This window comes from Amblyraja radiata, chromosome 6 (assembly GCF_010909765.2).
Source record: "Amblyraja radiata isolate CabotCenter1 chromosome 6, sAmbRad1.1.pri, whole genome shotgun sequence".
Classification (NCBI taxonomy): Eukaryota; Metazoa; Chordata; class Chondrichthyes; order Rajiformes; family Rajidae; genus Amblyraja; species Amblyraja radiata.
Genome location: NC_045961.1, coordinates 94,350,130 through 94,366,579, shown reverse-complemented (window position 1 = coordinate 94,366,579; position 16,450 = coordinate 94,350,130). Strand labels below are relative to the sequence as shown.

The 16,450-nt window shown below is 45.7% G+C and overlaps 1 protein-coding gene across 1 annotated transcript in view; it reads left to right on the top strand.

Annotated features, from left to right (window-relative positions):
* The window catches only part of gabrb3 (gamma-aminobutyric acid type A receptor subunit beta3), a 345,776-nt gene that overhangs the window by 310,856 nt on the left and 18,470 nt on the right, over positions 1 to 16,450 (top strand). The window contains exons 7-8 of the mRNA XM_033023257.1: positions 3,076 to 3,228; positions 15,064 to 15,308. Of these exons, the coding sequence (XP_032879148.1) occupies positions 3,076 to 3,228; positions 15,064 to 15,308 (398 nt within the window). The remainder of the gene's footprint in view (positions 1 to 3,075; positions 3,229 to 15,063; positions 15,309 to 16,450) is intronic.

Sequence of the window (16,450 nt, the reverse complement as noted above, 5' to 3'; positions counted from 1 at the left end):
GTTGCATCATTTCTGCCGCTGTCTCTGTTTGTTGTCGTTCGCCTGGCTGAAATAGAGAGGGTACAGAGGAGATTTACTAGAATGCTGCCTGGGTTTTAGCACTTAAGTTACAGAGAAAGGTTGAACAAGATAGGTCTTTATTCTTTGGAGCGCAGAAGGTTAAGGGGGGACTTGATAGAGATCTTTAAAATGATGAGAGGGATAGACAGAGTTGACGTGGATAAGCTTTTTCCATTGAGAGTAGGGAAGATTCAAACAAGGGGACATGATTAGAGAATTAAGGGACAAAGGTTTAGGGGCAACATGAGGGGGAACTTCTTCACTCAGAGAGTGGTAGCTGTGTGGAATGAGCTTCCAGTGGAAGTGGTGAAGGTAGGTTCGTTTTTATCATTTAAAAATAAATTGGATAGGTATATGGATGGGAAAGGAATGGAGGGTTATGGTCTGCGTGCAGGTATATGGGACTAGGTGAGAGTAAGTGTTCGGCACGGACTAGAAAGGCCGAGATGGCCTGTTTCCGTGCTGTGATTGTTATATGGTTTATATGGTTATATAAGTCAGTTGAAAGGGCTCACCACGGGGACAACATCAGCCCCACCAATATCAGTTGTGTGGTTGCCAATCGACCGCCAAGCTCTTTGCAAAGATTGGAGATTCCCATTACCCTTTACGTAAGGAAGATCTCACATTACAACAGGAATATCTCAGTTAGTTTAGTTTTAGTTTGGAGATACAGCGTGGAACCAGGCCTTTCGGCCCACCGTGTCCGTGCAGCGTTCCCCATTCGCTAACACGGTCCAATACACACTGGGGACAATTTACATGTTATACCAAGCCAATTAACCAACAAACCTGTACGTACTTCTTTGAAGTATGGGATGAAACCAGGGGTCACAGGGAGAACGTACAAACTCCGTACAGACAAGCACCCATGGTCGGGATCGAACCCTGGTCTCTGCCGCTGTAAGAGAGTTACTCCACCGCTGCGCCGCCAATGTTATGTTAAAACTTTCTTATTCTCGATTTCCCCACCTGAGAAATGGCATCTATCCCATAAAATCCTTTAATTGTCTTAAATACCGTAAATAGATCACAACATAATCTCAGTATTCAGTGGAATATCTGCGTAAGCTGTTCTTTCAATTAAACCCATTTGCGATGATTTGTGCCATCAAAAGCATTGCATGCAGGTTGGCGCTTAAGTCCTTAATTAGTTGTGTTAAATTTGTACCTGAGATTAGAAAATGTTTTCTAATGATTTGATGGCTTCATCTGTGCCTCCCCAGGCTCCATCACACGTAGAATTGCTAAGTGGTGTAAGTAGGTATTGTCAGCACTAAAGCATTGGTTCAAAGTCTGACATAGACACAAAATGCTAGGTAGAGTTGCTGCCTTACAGCGAATGCATGCCGGAGACCCGGGTTCTATCCCGATTACACGTGGTGTCTGTACGGAGTTTGTATGTTCTCCCCGTGACCTGCGTGGGTTTTCTCTGAGATCTTCGGTTTAATCCCACACTCCAAGGACGTACAGGTTTGTAGGTTAATTGGCTTGGTAAATGTGGGTGTAGGATAGTGTTAATGTGTGGGGATCGTTGGTCGGCGTGGACCCGGTGGGCTGTAGGGCCTGTTTTCCGCTCTGTATCTTTAAGCTAAACTAAACTAAACTCGTCGGGTAAGGCAGCATCTCTGGAGAGAAGGAATGGGTGACGTTTCGGGCCGTGACCCTTCTTCAGACTGAGAGTGGGAGCAGAGGGAAATTAGAGATATGGAAGGGGTAACATGTGAAAATGACAGATCAAAGCAGACAATGCTCAAGGAAATGCAGAATGGATCATTGTTGGGGATGTGACAACGAGGCATACAAACAGTAATATCAATCAGGTGGACAGTGAAACTAGTTGGAGAACTAGGGTGGGGGAAGGACGGAAGGAGATGAAACGCGAGGGTTACTTCAAATTAGAGAAATTAATGTTTATTCCGCTGGGTTGTGCACTGCCCAAGCGAAATACGAGGTGCTGTTCCTCCAATTAGTATTTGGCCTCACTCTAACAGTGGGGAAGGTCGAGGACTGAAAGGTCACCATGGAGTGGAAGGAATTAAAGCGTTTAGCAACTAGGAGATCGCGTAGGCCTAGTCGGTCTGAGCGAAGGTGTTCAGCGAAACGATGGGCAAGTCTGCGCTTGGCCTCGCTGTTATTTTGGTCTTGCTGACGTCCACTATATAAAATCTGTGGACAGATCATGGATGTTACTTTTCCCACTGCCTGGTAATGTTCAAGATGCATTGTTTAGAATAAATACAAAAAAGAGTCAATGTTATAATCACAATTAGTTATCGTTGCAAATCCCTAACAAGTAATTGTGCCTGGATCTAAAAATAAACTAAAGCATGATATGTAAATAAAATGGACTATGATTTAGATATGTTCGAGGAGCAGAATTAGGCCTTTCGGCCCATCTAATCTACTCCACCATTCAATCATGACTGACCTATCTTGGGAGTTGCTCACACATTTCCCAAGATAGACGACCTCTGGTCCTAGTGTGGGAGAGTCTAGGACTGGAGGTCATAGCTTCAGAATTAAAGGATGTACCCTGAACAAGGAGAGATGAGAAGGAATTTATTTTGGGTGGTGAATCTGTGGAATTCTTTGACACAGAAGGCTGTGGAGGCCAAGTCAATGGATATTTTTAAAGCACGTATCGATAGATTCTTGATTAGTACGGGTGTCAAGGGCTATGGGGAGAAGGCAGGAGAATGGGGTTAGGAGGGAGAGATAGATCAGCCATGATTGATGGCGGAGTGGGCTTGATGGGCCAATAGACAATAGACAATAGGTGCAGGAGTAGGCCATTTGGCCCTTCAAGCCAGCACCGACTGGCCTAATCTTGCGCCTATCACGTATGACCTTGTGACATCTTCCCTGGAGCAGTGCACCCTTGAGACTACTTGAGTCACCCTTGAGACCACTTCAACAAGGTGCCTTGAGAGTGAGACTGAACCGCAAGCGAAATGTGCATTCTGCACACGTATTTCCTTTATTAAACGGCACTTTCCTCATTTGTTTTCCCAGGTGCGTACCCAAGATTGTCACTGAGCTTCAAGTTAAAGAGAAATATCGGCTATTTCATTCTTCAAACGTACATGCCATCCATTCTGATTACAATCCTTTCCTGGGTGTCATTTTGGATCAATTATGATGCTTCAGCTGCTCGAGTGGCTCTGGGTAAGTGCTGTCTGGGAAAAAAAAGTATATATGTTTTTTAATAAATACTGTCGGTAGCCAAAATGAAATATATTTGAAGGCACTTGACGCATGATTATGGAATTAAAATAATAGACAACTGACAGGGTCTATCACACTATGTTTTCTTCTGACATCTAAAATAATAGTAGGATGATCACAGTTGTAGGTAAGAGGTTTTTTTCTGAATTTGGTGGCTCAGGTGTGTTCATAAGGCGTGAGAATCATTGTCACTCCACAATGGGACCACAAACCCATCAATAGACAATAGACAATAGACAATAGGTGCAGGAGTAGGCCATTTTGCCCTTCGAGCCAGCACCGCCATTCATTGTAATCATGGCTGATCATCCACAATCAGTACCCCGTTCCTGCCTTCTCCCCATATCCCCTGACTCTGCTATCTTTAGGAGTCCTATCTAGCTCTCTCTTGAAAGTATCCAGAGAACCGGCCACCACCGCCCACTGAGGCAGAGAATTCCACAGACTCACGACTCTCTGTGTGAAAAGGTACCCGGACGTGGCGTAGAAGGACGAGAAGCCGAAGCAAAGAAGTCGAAGCCAAATAACCAAATGGAAATTAAGCCGAAACGCCAAATAAACAAAAAAATACGAAACCGAAACGCCAACGAACCGAAAGGGCGGGACGCGTAAAAGCCAACTAACCGAAAAGCTGCGTTGCCTAAAAGCCAACTAACCGAATGCCGCTCTGCCGTAAAGTCAAATAACGGACATGACGTTGCCGGGGGGCGGGACTTGTCAGCGATTGTGCCAGACCCCCGCGTCCATCACATCACTGGCCGGTGGAGACGGGAGGATGGGGGTCATTAACCGACTTTTTGGCAGAGCGCCATTCGGTTAGTTTGCTTTTAGGCAAAGCAGCTTTTCAGTTAGGTAGTGTTTAGCCAGTGAGGCCATTTGGTGAGTTTGCTTTTAGGCGATGCAGCCTTTCGGTTAGTTGGCGTCCCGCTCTTTCGGTTGGTTGGCGTTTCGGCTTCGTATGCTTTCGGTTATCTGGCGTTTCGACTTCGTTTCCATTCGGTTATTTGGCTTCGACTTTATTGCTTCGGCTTCTCGTCCTTCAGCGCCACGTCCGCACACGGTGTGAAAAAATGTATTCCTCAAGTAGTTACACATCGTACGATGCGCCAGGAAAGTGTGCTGCATGAGGAGCTGTTTGTTGCCTTCACTCCAGGCACACGGGTTCAGTCCTGACCCTGGTGCTGTCTGTGTGGAGTTTACGAGCTCCCCCAATGACCACCAACTCGGGTTTCCTCCCAGGAGTGCTGGCTTCATTCCACATCCGAAAGCATGTGTGGGTTGGTAAGCTGATCCCTTGTGCGTAGGTGGATGGTAGAATTGGTTGGGGAGGTGTGGGGGAGTAGATTTGGGAGTGGGGGGAGCTTAGAGGGTGAGTTACTCGGAGTGTGGGAGAACAAAATGTGTTAGGGTAGATTTAAGGTAAAAATGATTGACTTTAGAGATACACAGTTATAGCGCGGAAACAGACCCTTCGGCCCACTGAGTCCACGCTAACCAGCGATCCCCGTACGCTAGCACCGTCCGACACGCCGGGGCCAATTTACAATTTCACCAAAGCCAATTAACCTACAAACCTGTACGTCTTTGGAGTGTGGGAGGAAACCGGAGCACCCGGAGAAAACCCACGCGGTCAGCGGGAGAATGTACAGACTCCGTACAGACAGCACCTGTTGTCAGGATCGAACCTGGTTGGGGCAGTAATTCTACCGCTGCACCACTGTGCTGCCCCCAAATGCTGGGATCATGGGGAGTGTTGGGGAACATGAAGACCAAGAGTGCAGGTTCATAGTTCCAAGTAGTCGGCAACACAGATGGGTAGGGTGGTGAAGTGGGCATTTGGCACACTTGCCTCCATCGGTAAGGATGTTGAGTACATGAGTTGGGATATAATCTTGCGGTTTTAAAATGAGTCGGTTTAAGGTGAGAATAAAAGATTTTAAAGGGAGCTGAGGGGCAACTTTTTCGACACAGAAGGCAATGTTTACATGGATCGCGCTGCCAGAGGAAGTGGTAGAGGAGAGTATTATCGCAACGTTTCAAAGACAAGTAAATGGATAGGAAATGTTGACACGAGGAACTGCTGATGCTGATTTACAAAATGACACAAAATGCCGTCTGAAGAAGGGTCTCAACCCAAACTTTCACCTATCCAAGTTCTCCAGAGATGCTGCCTGTCTCGCTGAGTTACTCCAGCACTTCAAATGGATAGGAAAGGGTTGAAAGGCACGTGGTACTATCTCGGTTAGGCAACTTGATTAGCATGGATGAGTTGGGTCAAAGGGCATGTTTCCATGTATTAAGGCACCGTGACTGAGTGATTTTACTTCGGAGTCACGTGAGTGACTACGTGAAGAAAGGCCGTCTGTCTGCGTGCGCGTCATTACGTCTGAAAGCAACGCGCGCAACGGACTGGAGAGGCACTGCGTCCTCCCAGCCGTTGGGATTTTTAAAAAGGCGGCAGGTAAGAAAAGTTGAACCACTTACCCTGCGCTTTCTGTTCGGGCTAAGGAATTATTTGTTTTTCAGAGCCCCAAAAAATGTCGAAGAGACGGTCCGCGGGGAAACCGGCTGCCGAAGACCGCAGCATTCCCGGTAGCGGGCGACGGTCATTTTCGCCGACATTGCCGCCGGCATCAGAACCGGCAGCAGCAGACTTGGTGCAGGAGGAAAGCATCGTGGTGGTCCCGGCGGGACGTAAAGCCACCCATATGTCTGCCAGACCCGTAGACTCGGATGAGTCCGGGGAAGAGGGATACCCTCCCTCATCGGGAAGCGTCCGAGGACGACTCTCCCACATGGAGCAGCTGGTGGAGAAGCTGCTCCACAATGATAAACTCCGGAGAAAGGAGCAATATCAGCATGAGTCCCTTCTACAGATCGTGCCAGCAGCCTCATACTCTGGGCAGCAATATGTCTTTCCCATGGAAGGGGGAAGTACATACGGGGATTACCCGGATTCAGAGCTTGGAAGCACAGGGGGGGGACACTCCCAGGGGAGATTGGAGGAAGAAACCCTGAACAGGTACCCCCCACCATCTAACTGTGCTTCCCTCAAGGTTCAAGCGGTGAACCGTATAATTTGGGGGCAAATAGGTCCCATCATCAGGAACCAGGAACTGAAGTTCCAAAAAGTATTAAACCTGCTGGGGTCTGGAATTACTTTGTCTGCAGGAGGTGTGGAAGGAGGCCTCCTCACTGACCGGGAACAGGATTCCATGGCACTGCTATGTAAGGCCCGCTTCGAAATAAACTGCATTCGGAAAGAGGCAATAAATTCGAAGTTTGCAGCCCGCAAACTACCTGTTTGGGGAAGACCTGTCAAGACAGGTACGGGACCTGGATGGCCAGGCAAAAACCGTGCGCCTCATAACAAGAGATCAGGCCACACCCAGGGGTCCATCCACGAGATTCCACCCCTACAGCTCTCGGCGTTTTACACCTAGAGAGCCAGGCACCGGAGGAAGATTCACACCTGAGTCAAGGTCTTTTTTAGGGGCAGGCCCCAGCAGGCCGACAGCGAGGATGAGGAGAGAGCAACCACCAGCTCTGCTCCCCAAACCTCGCGGGCGAAAACCAGCGCCACGCCGCCAGCAACAACAGTTCCTCAGGGAACATACCAGACGAACCTCACTTACAGGTGGGGGGAAGGTTAAAATACTTCTTAAAAGAATGGTGTTGGGTTACTAAGGATCCATTCATACTGCACAGTATAGAAGGATTCAAAATTGAGTTCAATTTGAATTCATCACCACCACCAACACATTCTAATATTCGCACATATGTCTTTTCCCAAAAAGAGACAATGAATATACAAAAATAAATTGAAACGTTATCTGACAATAATGTTATTGAGAGGTCATACACAGAACCTCACCAATTTATATCCAATTTATTTCCAAAAGAGAAAAAAGATGGAGGGGTCCGAATTATTTTGGATCTTACGGAACTCATTACATATGTGCAATATAAACACTTTAAAATGGACAATTTTGGAACAGCAACTCAGTTGGTTTCCAAAAATGGCTATATGGCATGCATTGACCTCAAAGATGCATACTATTCGGTGTCTATTCACTAAGAGTATAAGAGATATTTGAAGTTTACCTGGATGGGTCAATGATGGCAATACAAGGCTCTGCCAAATGTGTTGACATCAGCCCCTAGACTGTTTACCAAATTACTGAAATCAATTCTGGGGCTGCTAAGATCTCAAAATCACATAGTCATGGCATATTTGGATGACATTTTCATCTTTGGAGTCACCAAAGAATTGGCAGAAGCAACAGTCAAGGCAATCAAAACCCTGTTTGAAAAACTTGGGTTCCTAATCCATCCAGTTAAATCAAAATTAACTCCTACCAAGGTAATTGATTACCTAGGATTTACTATCAAAACAGTAACCATGTTGGTGACTTTGCCTAAAGGCAAACAACAAGACTTGAGGAAAGCCTGCAATGATCTGATAGAAAAACACAAACCAACTATCAGACAAACAGCAAGTGTAATTGGCAAATTGATAGCTGCCTTTCCTGCAGTACGCTACGGACCTTTACATTACCAGCATTTACAGCGGGCAAAGGAACGAGCATTGAAATTGCATGCAGGTCAGTTTGGCAAATCAATGTGGTTACCAGCTGAAGCCATTATTGAACTACAATGGTGGATGGCAAACATAAGACTCAGCTCAAGAAAAATCTTACTTGAGAGCCCATCAGTGTTTCTCCAAACCGACGCAAGCAGTTTAGGATGGGGAGCCACAAACACAGTCAGGAGCTGTGGAGGCAGATGGAATGAGCAAGAGTCTACTATACTCCAACTATATGGAATCAATTACCTAGAATTGTTGGGGGCACAATATGGGCTCAAGTCTCTCTGTAACATGTGCATGTTCAAATTCAGATTGATAACACTACTGCGGTAGCATATATCAATCACATGGGTGGTGTAAAATCTGTTTCCTGTGACAGATTATCTAACCTCATTTGGCACTGGTGCATCGAGAGGGATATTTGGGTCATGGCAGTATATCTACCAGGAAGATATAACACGGTGGCAGATGCAAGGTCACGAATGTTTAATGATAATATAGAATGGATGTTGAATCGTACGGTATTCAATGAAATAACAATACGATTTGGCACTCCAGATTTGGATCTGTTTGCATCTAGATTAAACCATCAATTACCCAGATATGTGTCCTGGGAGCCGGACCCAGGAGCAGAGTCAGTGGATGCTTTTTCTTTAAACTGGGGAGGAATGTATATTTATGCTTTCCCACCATTCTGCCTCATAAACCGATGCTTGGCTAAAATCAAGCAAGACAAAGCCACAGGCATTTTAGTAGTACCAGATTGGCCTACACAAGCCTGGTTCCCGAAAATATTGGGGATCATAGTCCAGCCATTAATGGTTGTACCTAAGAGGAGAGATCTCCTAGTAAACCCAGTTTCAGGGAGCAGCCATCCACTTTCTGACCGGATTAATTGTTGGTTTTGCAGATTCTGAGGAGGCCATTTCAAGACATTGGACTATCCAAACGAACTGTGGATGTCATCACAAAGGCATGGAGGGACAGTACCAAAAAACAGTACGCCACTCATATTAAGAAGTGGGAAGCTTTCTGCCATGCAAACGATATAACATACAACACAGTTCGGATAACGGATGTCTTGGAGTTCCTATCAGCCCTGTACTATGACTATAAATTAAGTTATAGCGCAATCAACAGTGCCAGATGTGCACTGTCCTCCTATCTGACACTGGAGGCAGGGCATGGGCCGATAGGAACGCACCCCTTTGTAATAAAATTCATGAAGGGAATTTACAATTCGATACCCCCAAGGCCTAGGTACACGGACACATGGGATGTGAGCATGGTACTGACCTTACTTCGTCAGTGGGGACAGCCAATGGCCTTATCTTTGTCAAAACTAACATTGAAAGTGGTTATGCTGATGGCGCTAATAACAGCATAAAGAGTCCAGACACTACAAAAACTACGACTGGACTACATGACCAGCAATACGAATAACATAACATTTGTTGTTAAGGACCTGATCAAACAGAGCAGGCCAGGAATGCCAGGGATGAAGATCCAGTTCCTGGCATATCCAGAGGACCAACGATTGTGTGTGGTAACACATTTACACCACTACCTGAGAGTCACGGAGAACCTCAGAGGCTCAGAACAATCGGTCCTCATCAGCCACAAGAAACCACACCGAAAGGTGTCAACACAAACTATCTCCAATGGTTAAAGGAGGTAATGGTGGTAGCGGGAATAAATACTCATATCTTTAAATCTCACTCCACCAGGGCTGCATCTACGTCGGCAGCAAGAACGATGGACGTGCCCCTTGATGACATCCTAGCGGCTGCAGGATGGGTGAATGAAAGAACGTTCCAGCGGTTTTATAACAAACCCATTATCGGACCAGGGGTATTTGCTCGTGCCATCTTAAGTTCTGTTACCTAGTTTTCCCACAGGTTCGGAGGGGAAGCTAATAAAACATTTATTTTCTTTATTTTAAAGCATCAGTGTTTTACTACCAACGAGTTACTAATTACTAACTACGTTATGTCTGAATGCATTAATAATACTCTCATCCATGGTCAATCCATTCAGTGTGTGACGCCTGGATGCGTAACCGGCGTGAAATCACAGAGCTTTGAAATCTTCACGTAGTCACTCACGTGACTCCGAAGTAAAATAGTAAGATTAAACGAGAACTTACCAGTTTGAAGTTTGATCTTGATTTTATGAGGAGTTACGATGAGCGATTACGTGCCCACCGCTCCCACCCTCATATTATCAAGGTCATATGGAAGTTCTAGTTTTTCACAATCTTGCTATTCTCAGGTCTTCTTTTTTATCTGTGATTTAACACCGCTGCTTTGAAGATTGATGCGCACGCAGACGGACGGCCCTTCTTCACGTAATCGCTCATCGTAACTCCTCATAAAATCAAGATCAAACTTCAAACTGGTAAGTTCTCGTTGAATCTTACTATTATCCTTCTATGAGCATTACCATTTTGAGATGACATAGAAACATAGAAAATAGGTGCAGGAGGAGGCCATTCGGCCCTTCGAGCCAGCACCGCCATTCATTGTGATCATGGCTGATCGTTCCCTATCAATAACCCGTGCCTGCCTTCTCCCCATATACCTTGACTCCACTAGCCCCTAGAGCTCTATCTAACTCTCTCTTAAATCCATCCAGTGATTTGGCCTCCACTGCCCTCTGTGGCAGGGAATTCCATAAATTCACAACTCTCTGGGTGAAAACTTTTTTTCTCTCCTCAGTCTTAAATGACCTCCCCTTTATTCTAAGACTGTGGCCCCTGGTTCTGGACTCACTCAACATTGGGAACATTTTTCCTGCATATAGCTTGTCCAGTCCTTTTATAATGTTATATGTTTCTATAAGATGCCCCCTCATCCTTCTAAACTCCAGTGAATACAAGCCTAGTCTTTTCAATCTTTCCTCATATGACAGTCCCGCCATCCCAGGGATCAATCTCGTGAACCTACTGCCTCAATCTCAAGGATGTCCTTCCTCAAATTAGGAGACCAAAACAGTACACAATACTCCAGATGTGGTCTCACCAGAGCCCTGACGGAGAACAAGATCCCCCATTTGTGTTTGCTTCTTAATCAAACTAACTGTGCTCTTGCACGCTAAAGTTCCAAGCCCTGTGCAATGTGGTGTTTATGTCTTTGCAGCTCACCCTGAGTAATGAATCATCTTCTGCCCAGCCAGCATCTAATATCACTCAATAACAGCTGATAAAGAGGCTGCAGTCAGCCACCTCGGGTGGTATGATGTTTTGTTTTCTACCTCACTTGCCGGGCACAAACCTGCACCTTCTCAGCACACTGGGCATACACGAGCCGCTGAGGAAACACAGGCACTCTCCTAGTCAGACCCAACTACTCAAAGAGGAGAAACAGCACCCTATCGACATGCAGACCTTTCGTTTTGAAATAGGAGACTGGACATGTTCGGTTGCAGCTTTTCGATCAGAAACAAACCCGATCTAAACCACGAATTTCTGCCTTTTAGACTTCAGAGATACAGCGCGGAAACAGGCTCTTCGGCCCACCGAGTCCGCGCCGACCAACAATCACCCCGTACACTAACACTATCCTACACACGAGGGACAATTTACAATTTTAGTGAAGCCAATTAACCTGCAAAGCTGTATGTCTTTGGAATGTGGGAGGAAAAACAAGCACTCGGAGAAAACCCACGAGGTCATGGGGAGAACATATAAACTTTGTACAGACAGCACCCGTAGTCAGGATCGAACCTGAGACCCTGGCACTGTAAGGCAGCAACTCTACCACTGTGTCACTGCGCACTTGAGAGAATTTTGAAATTTACAATGCTGCCAATTCTATCATCATGAGCACCTTGCCCATATCTTAAATAGCTTAAGATATTTCTTTCTGACCAAAAAGATCAAAATATCATATATTGGAGCAAAATTAGGCCATTCAGCCCATCAGGATTGATCTTGATCTCTCTTTCCTCTCTCTCTCTCCCCTCTCTCTCCTCCCTCTCCCCCCCTCTCTCTCTCTCCCCTATCTCTTTCCCCTCCCTTTCTCCCTCTCTCTCCCCCCCCCCCCCCTCTCTCACCCTCTTGAGCTTGGGAGTACATACATACATCCCCAAACAGTGGGGAAAGTCCCGAGGGAGGGTCCCTACCCGAAATGCCGACTGTCCATCTTCCCCCCACAGATGCTGCTGGCCCTGCTGAATTCTTCCAGCAGTTAACCCTGAACAGACACAAAAGGCTGGAGTAACTCAGCGGGACAGGCAGCATCTCTGGAGAGAAGGAATGGGTGACGTTTTAGGTCGAGACCCTTCTTCAGTCTTCAGTCTGAAGAAGGGTCTCGACCCGAAACACCACCCATTCCTTCTCTCCAGAGATGCTGCCTGTCCCGCTGAGTTACTGCAGCTTTTAGTGTCCATCTTCGGTATAAACCAGCATCTGCAGTTCCTTCCTACGCCTTAGACCTGAACAGTTGGCATCCGGTGACCCAATGAAGGCAAAAGGTTCTAACCTTGATTCGATGTTAGCAGCGACCATCAGAACTATTAAAGAAGAAACTGAGCCTTTAAGAGCTACTCTTTGAACCGATACAAAAAAATGATATCATGCACATTCTTTCGGACATCAGACAACTTACAAAAGGGAATGCTTTGAGACACTGAAATATCTTCATTGCATGGTGATAAACCATGCAGGCTCTGTAATTTCTCCAGAGCTTAACGGCTTAAGATGAAGTGCAGTGAAATTTATTACCAACATAATAAGCAGTTTCTAGAATATGAATAGGAAATAAATATTATTTCTATTATTCATGGAGCCTTCACATCAGTTGATGAAAAGCCATAATAATTTTGATAATTTTGAGTCTACAATTAAAATTATCACTCACTCCTCTGTAAGGCTAATTCCTCATTTAGTCTCAATTCTGCTGTACATTTTGTCAGGCACAGCACATATTGTTTTTTTTTGACATATGGGTAAAGATTACTGCTCCCACAGACATTGTACGCACTTTGAAGGCACTAATGTCCCATTTCCCCTCCCTGGTGTTTTGGGGAACCTGTTTATCTATTTAAAATCAATGAGCTAATAATGACACTGCTGAGATAAGGCACAAGCACACACCGGAAATGCAAGCCTTTTGTTTAGTTTATTTTAGTTTCTTATAGAGACACAGCACAGCAGCAGGCTCTTCGGCCTACAGAGTTCGCGCCTACCAGCGACCCCCACACACTTATCCTGCACACACTAGGGACAATTTACAATTATACCATTCCAATTAGCCTACAAACCTGTACGTCTTTGGAGTGTGTGAGGAAACCGGAGATCCCGGAGAAAACCCACGCAGGTCACGGGGAGAAGGTACAAACTCCTTACAGATGGCACCCGCAGGCAGGAACTAACCCGGGTCACTGGCGCTGTGAGGCAGCAACTCTACCGTTGCGCCACCGTGCCGCCCTGGGTCTCAATTGTTGGTCTTCTCGGTCTCAATTATAGAAGAGGAGGACACGTACATTGCGAGCTACAAGTGAGCCACACCACCATTTTGCCTTCCCAAACTAGAATGAATGAATGAATGAATGAATAAGTTTATTGGCCAAGTATTCACATACAAGGAATTTGCCTTGGTGCTCCGCCCGCAAATGAACTAAGGTCAAAAATAAGCATGTGTGAAGTAGGAGGTAGTGATTTTGAAGTGGGTTTGCTCAAATTCTGAGTGTTCCATCTCCGCGCATGCCACCAGCATTTTGTTCTGTACTGTGACATCAATAAAGATGATTTTCCAATGTCAATTAACGTCATGCCGAGACACAAGGACCCGCAAATGAAGGAATCTTCAGTGCCGGAGGAAACTCAATGCGTCAGGCAGCCTCTGTGGAGCGGAGGAAGTGAGCAGGATTGTGTGTGATGGTATGCCAGTCTATACTTCATCTTTCTGTTCAACTAGCTTCTGCTAATCTTGCTGCATCCTGACCCAATGATGCTTAATGCCTTTGGCAATGCCTCGTCATAGCATAGATAGGATAGACATTCAGGATGGAAAAATCAAACACTAGAAGGCACAGCTTTAAGGTGAGAGAGGCAGAGTTTAAAGGCGATATGTGGGCAAGTTTTTTACACAGAGCTTGGTCAGCAGCTGGAACATTGTGGTGTTCGAGGCAGATACGATTGTGGGATTTAAAAGGCTTTTGGATTTGGAGATAATGGAGGGGCATGGATCATGTGCAGGCAGATGCGAGTTAGTCTTAGTATCGTGTTCGGCGCAGTCATTCTGTGTATTTAGTGCTGTATTGTTCTATGTTTTATGTACAGGAAGGAACCGCAGATGCTGGAGCAGTCCGAAGATGGACACAAAAAGCTGGAGTGACTCAGTGGGTCAGGCAGCATCTCCGGAGAAAAGGAATAGGTGACGTTTTGGGTCGAGTCTGAAGAAGGGTTGCGACCCGAAGCGTCACCTACTCCTTTGCTCCAGTGTTGCTGCCTGACCCGCTGAGTTACATAGAAACATAGAAAATAGGTGCAGGAGTAGGCCATTCGGCCCTTCGAGCCTGCACCGCCATTCAATATGATCATGGCTGATCATCCAACTTAGTATCCTGTACCTGCCTTCTCTCCATACCCCCTGATCCCATTAGCCACAAGGGCCACATCTAACTCCCTCTTAAATATAGCCAATGAACTGTCCTCAACTACCTTCTGTGGCAGAGAGTTCCAGAGATTCACCACTCTCTGTGTGAAAAATGTTTTTCTCATCTCGGTCCTAAAGGATTTCCCCTTTATCCTTAAACTGTGACCTCTTGTTCTGGACTTCCTCAACATTGGGAACAATCTTCCTGCATTTAGTCTGTCCAACCCCTTAAGAATTTTGTGAGTTTCCATAAGATCCCCCCTCAATCTTCTAAATTCTAGCATGTACAAGCCGAGTCTATCCAGTCTTTCTTCATATGAAAGTCCTGACATCCCAGGAATCAGTCTGGTGAACCTTCTCTGCACTCCCTCTATGGCAAGAATGTCTTTCCTCAGATTTGGAGACCAAAACTGTACGCAATACTCCAGGTGTGGTCTCACCAAGACCCTGTACAACTGCAGTAGAACCTCCCTACTCCTATACTCAAATCCTTTTGCTATGAACTCCAGCCTTTTGTGTCTATCTTATGATTTGTGTATGTTTATTTTAACACATGGGTTATTAAATCCTATTTGTAATTCTCCTCAGGAATTACCACTGTGCTGACTATGACAACCATCAATACTCATCTGAGGGAGACCCTCCCAAAGATCCCCTACGTCAAGGCCATCGACTTGTACCTGATGGGCTGCTTTGTGTTTGTGTTCTTGGCCCTGCTGGAGTATGCGTTTGTCAACTACATCTTCTTCGGGCGGGGGCCGCAGATGCAGAAGAGGCTGGCGGAAAAGATGTTAAAAGCCAACAACAGTCGGCATAAGTATGAAGGCAACAGGGTAAGAGAAGACACACCTTCCACTCCCACTGTGGAATGTACAACAGTTGTCATTAACTTCATTCTTCATTCACCGTCACTGTTATATGCCTGAAGTCTAGGGTCTGATCTTAGCAGGAGATCGTGTCGGAGGCTGGAAACATACTGAAAAGTTAGCATGGCTTTGGACTTCAATAGACAATAGGTGCAGGAGTAGGACATTCGGCCCTTTGAGCCAGCACCGTCATTCACTGTGATCATGGCTGATCACCCTCAATCAGTACCTCGCTCCTGCCTTCTCCCCTTATCGCTTGACTCCGCTATCTTTAAGAGCTCTGTCTAACTCTCTCTTGAAAGCATCCAGAGAATTGGTCCCCACTGCCTTCGGAAGCAGTGAATGCCACAGATTCACAACTCTCTGGGTGAAAAAGATTTTCCTCATCTCCGTTCTAAATGGCCTACCCCTTATTCTTAAACTGTGGCCCCTGGTTCTGGACTCCCCAACAACGGGAACATGTTTCCTGCCTCTAGCGTGTCCAATCCCTTAATACAATACAATACAATACAATTACAATACAATTCAATTTATTATCATTTGGACCCCTTGAGGTCCAAAACGAAATGTCGTTTCTGCAGCCATACATTACAAAACAAAAAGACCCGAGACACAACACAGTTTACACAAACATCCATCACATCGTTGTGATGGAAGGCAAAAAAAACTTATCTCTCCACTGCACTCTCCCCTTGAAATGTTATATGTTTCAATAAGATTCTCTCTCATCCTTCTTAATTCCAGTGTATACAAGCCCAGTCGCTCAATTCTTTCAACATATGACAGCCCCGCCATCCCGGGAATTAACGTCGCGAACCGACGCTGCACTCCCTCAATAGCAAGAATGTCCTTCCTCAAATTTGGAGACCAAAACTGCACACAATGGGATGTGTTTAACAGGCAACCTGTCCATTACTGCTCGTGTTCCTTAGTTTAATTTATTTTAGAGAAACAGCGTGGAATCTGGGATGTTGTCTAACGTCGATTATTGCTAGTGTAACCAGAAGTTTGAACAAGTTCCCAAGTTATAGGAGTAGAATTACACCCTTTGGCCCATCGAGACCATTCCGCGATTCAATCATGTCTGATCTCTGCCTCTTAAATCCCAT